The following is a 4,258-nucleotide window of genomic DNA, read 5'->3' as shown; positions in this document are numbered from 1 at the left end:
CCTCTATAGCAATATCAAAAAAAGTTTAGAAATTTAAGCTCTGGAAAAATGTTATTTTTACAACACAAACTCTTCCTTTGATGTCCCGTCATCCCTTTCACGATAGGTTCAATTACGGGAGTTTTACTTACCCAAATTCAATTTTGAAAGGCCTTATGGACTCCTAAATGTATTGTCTAGAAGAATATAACGACCGAACATCTATTCCCCCAAGAATTCAGCTAGCCCAGATTCCTTCAGAGCCTAGCCTAGCCAAAAAAAATGTAAGTCACTACACAAAAAGTTTACTGACCCAATTTCTTTCCCTATTGACCTATTCAAAATGACCGTATCAGGTCGTTACAATAGAAACCAATGTACCCATCACTCATCCACGAGTAACCAAATAAGAAAAACTAAGCTAAAGTAGAAAATGGGCTAGTACCTGAAATGTCAAACAAGTGAGGGTACTTGTATCACATGTCCCTTTTTTTCTCCCACGTAGCTTTTTTAGTTGAATGATGTTTCTAGTAAACCTTTGATTTGATCTCCTTTGTCCTCAGCTTCTGAACATTCTGACCAAGAATCACAATAAGTTCCTCTTCATATCGCAAGTCCTTGTCCAACACAATTGAGTCCCATTTAATGATATAGTCTCCATCTCCATGGCCTTTCTTTAGCATAGACACATCAAACACTGGATGAACCCCAGATAGGTTGGGTGGCAGTGCTAACATGCAATCCACTGGCCTCACACCTTCAAGAACCTCGAATGGACCAATGTAGCGAGGGCTAAGATTACCTTTCTTACCAAACATTATGGCTCCTTTCATAGGTGATACCTTCAGTAGAACCTGATCACCGACCTGAAAAGTCATGTCTCTTACCTTGCGATCTACATACTCCTTCTACCTACCATGGGCTGCCAACAAATTAGCTTGAATCCCCCTCACCCTTTCCTGATCTTTCCTAGCCAAGTCAACACTTAAAGGATTCACGTCCCCAACCTCAAACCAGTCTATGATCGATCTGCATCCCCTCCCTTATAGTGCCTCAAGTGGTGCCATATCAATGTTGGAGTGATAAATATTATTATAGGAGAACTCACATAAAGGAAGAAATTGATCCCAATGGCCCCCAAAATCAATTACACATGCTCTCAACATATCTTCCAATACCTTAATAGTCCTCGTTGACTGACCGTCAGTCTGTGGATGGAAAGTAGTACTAAAAGTGAGTTGAGTACCCAATGTCTCATGTAGCTTACCCCAAAACATCAAAGTAACGCGGTCTGAGATGATAGAGAGAGGCACCCCGTGCAACCTAACTATCTCCTTCAGATAAATCTTTGCCAGCCGTTGAGAGTTGTTATCCACTCTAACTAGAATGAAGTGGGATGATTAATTCAACCTGTTAACAAAAACCCAAATCGAATCAAATTTACCCAAAGTCTTGGGCAGTCCTACCATGAAATCCATGGATATCCTCTCCCACTTCAATTAGGGAATGGGCATCATCTGAAGCAAACCTACTGGTCTTTGATGTTCATACTTTACCTGTTGACAATTCTTGAACTTGGAAACATATTCTGCAATGTCTTTCCATTCCACCAATAAAGTTGCCTCAAATACCAATACATCTTAGTCACACCTGGATGAATAGAATATGGTGAACCATGAGCCTCTGCCAACACATTCTAGATCAACTTATCAACATGAGGGAATACAAATCCTTGCTCTAAACTTGAGCACACCATCAACATCAAGTGTGGCATCTTAGGTCTCCCCATACACCACCTTACCTTTGAGCCTAGCCAACTCTTCATCCTCAAATTGTTTAATCTTGATTTTCTTTATGAAGGTGGGTGTGACCTCAATATTGGCTAGAACCCCACCTTTCTCGGAGATTCCCAACCGCATAAACTTAGAGTCCAAAGTCTGAATCTCTTTAGCAAAAGGACACTTTGATATTCCAAAGCAAGCCAAATTGTCCATGCTAACCGTCTTCCGGCTCAATTTGTCTTCCACCATATTAGCCTTACTCGAGTGCTACTAAATGGTCACACCATAATCCTTGAGCAACTCCATCCATCTCCTATGTGTCTAGTTTAGACCCTTCTTAGTGAACACATGTTGGAGACTGGGATGCTCAATGAATACCTCACACTAACGCCATATATATAGTGCCTCTAGTTCTTGAGAGCAAACACCACTACAACCAACTCCAAGTCATGGATGGGGTAATTCCTCTCATGAACCTTTAACTTTTTTGGAATCACAATCTATGACATTCTTTTCCTGTATCAACACAACACCCAAACCAAAATGTGAAGCTTCACAATAAACAATGAAATCATAATCTTCCACCAGCAAGGTCAAGATTGGCGTTGTAGTCAAAAGATCCTTGAGCTTTTGAACGCTTTCTTCACATTTATCTGACCACTCAAAAGGTACCTCCTTTTGATTCAACATGGTCGTGTTTAGCAATAGAAGCAAAGTTCTTTACAAACCTGCGATAATAGCTAACGTGCCCCACAAAACGTCTCACCTTTGTCACAAAGCTAGGCCGAACCCAATTCTTAAATGTATGAATATTTTTGGGATCTACCATCATCCCTTCTTTTGAAACTGCATGCCCTAGAAAGCAACCAAAGTTAGCTAAAATTCGCACATAGAAAATTTAGCATACAATTCTTGTTTCTCCAAGATACACAGAACAATACAAAGATTTTTTGCATACTACTCCTCCCCATTGGATTAAATCAAAATATTGTCCTTAAAAACAATCATAAAGAAATCTAAGAATGGCTTAAGCACCCTATTCATCAAACTCATAAACGTTGCACGCACATTAGTCAATCGAAATGACATTACCAAAAACTCAGAATGCCTATACCGGGTCAGGAAAGATTTTTTAGATATATACTTAGTCCCAATCTTTAACTGATGGTACCCTGGCCTCTAATAAATCTTAGAAAAGACAAATGCACCCTGCAACTGGTCAAACAAATTATATATGTGATGCAAGGGATACTTATTTCGGATGGTAACCTTATTCAACTATCGGTAATCTATATAAATCCCCATACTACCCTCTTTCTTTTTTACAAACAAGACAGGAGCACCCCATGGAGAAGCACTAGGACTAACAAATCCCTTATCAAGCAATTCCTGAAGCTGACTCTTAAGCTCTCTCAACTCTACCGGAGCCATGCGATAGGGAGGAAATGATTGGTCAGTGTCCGGCTCCAAGTCAATACAAAAGTCTATGTCCCTATGTGGGGCATACCAGGAAGATCGGTGGGAAACACCTTTGGAAACCCATAAAGTATAGGGATAGACTCAATGAAAAGAGACTCTGCACTAAACATCCCAAATATGAGCCAAATATGCTAAACCATCCTGCCCTACAAGTTTGCTATCCTGATGGAATGATATGATCTTTAATGGCTTAGGCTTGTACACCCCTTCCCACTCCAACCTTTCCCTCCCTGGTATCTCTAGAGTCATTGTCTTAGCATTACAATTTAGTGCAGCAAAATAGGGGGACAGTTAAGTCATTCCCAATTGGATTTTTTAAGAATTCACAATATAATTTGAACTTCACTTGAATTTTTTAAAAGTGCAATATATTTTGAAAATGTATGTTTTATAATTAGTAAATGATTCAAAATTGATGGCATTATAGTAAGCGTTAAAAAGTTATTCTTCTTAGTAGAAAAAAATGATAAAGTTCAAGCATGATAGGATTCCTAACTAAGAAAATTTCTTCCTAATAAACTAAAGTATTATTTTAAAAAAAATATATTATAATTTTAGTTAAATGAGTATGATGAATTAAATAAGTCTATTAAAAAAAAGATGAGCTTTAATGACATGACATGTCAAAGAGAGAAGGAGGCTTTTGAAGTGTTAAATATTTTTTTTAGGAAAATAATAATAATTGTGTAATAATTTGATCCTAAATAAAATAAAAAATGATATTTGAAGACAATTTTTAATACTTGAGTGAGTGACCATTTAAGAAATTAACTCTCTTTATTAGCATGATCAACCCAGGCCTAGGGGTGGCAAAATCAAACCCAACCCGCCCAACCCATTTAATTTTATGCGGGTTGTTGACCCATCTATTCATGAGTTCAATCCATTTCAACCCATTAAAAGTTGGATTAATATGTTACCCGAATTGACTTGTGAGAAATCTTATCAAAATATTTTTAAAAAAGTTTTTTTTTCAAATTTGATATGTTATATATAGCCATAATAAAGAAAAATAATAA

General features: G+C 37.6%; 2 protein-coding genes across 2 annotated transcripts; both read right to left on the bottom strand.

Annotated features, from left to right (window-relative positions):
- Nucleotides 1-515: 515 nt before the first annotated feature.
- On the bottom strand, nucleotides 516-857 carry LOC107059374 (uncharacterized; the record flags this gene model as incomplete). Its single annotated transcript, XM_015305891.1, has 1 exon — nucleotides 516-857. A coding segment is annotated over exon 1 (342 nt), but the record flags the coding sequence as incomplete, so codon positions are not given.
- A 1,371-nt stretch (nucleotides 858-2,228) lies between these two features.
- On the bottom strand, nucleotides 2,229-3,191 carry LOC107059373 (uncharacterized). Its single transcript, XM_015305890.1, has 3 exons — nucleotides 3,071-3,191; nucleotides 2,527-2,615; nucleotides 2,229-2,435 (listed from the first exon to the last, which is right to left on the bottom strand). Exons 1-3 carry the CDS (start codon nucleotides 3,189-3,191, stop codon nucleotides 2,229-2,231), a joined length of 417 nt encoding a protein of 138 aa, XP_015161376.1.
- Nucleotides 3,192-4,258: the final 1,067 nt, after the last annotated feature.

This window comes from Solanum tuberosum, unplaced genomic scaffold (assembly GCF_000226075.1).
Source record: "Solanum tuberosum cultivar DM 1-3 516 R44 unplaced genomic scaffold, SolTub_3.0 contig00128, whole genome shotgun sequence".
Taxonomy (NCBI): Eukaryota; Viridiplantae; Streptophyta; class Magnoliopsida; order Solanales; family Solanaceae; genus Solanum; species Solanum tuberosum.
This window is presented reverse-complemented; position numbering and strand designations above follow the sequence as displayed.

Bases quoted from the DNA above. Each gene is read 5' to 3' on its own strand.
- LOC107059373 (XM_015305890.1), bottom strand. From the start codon at position 3,191: ATGGCTCCGGTAGAGTTGAGAGAGCTTAAGAGTCAGCTTCAGGAATTG. The intron at 2,616-3,070 runs GTAGTATGGGGA...GTTGCTTTCTAG, and splicing joins GTTTGTAAAAAAGAAAGAGG to GGCATGCAGTTTCAAAAGAA. The intron at 2,436-2,526 runs GTGAGACGTTTT...TTGAATCAAAAG, and splicing joins GGCCTAGCTTTGTGACAAAG to GAGGTACCTTTTGAGTGGTC.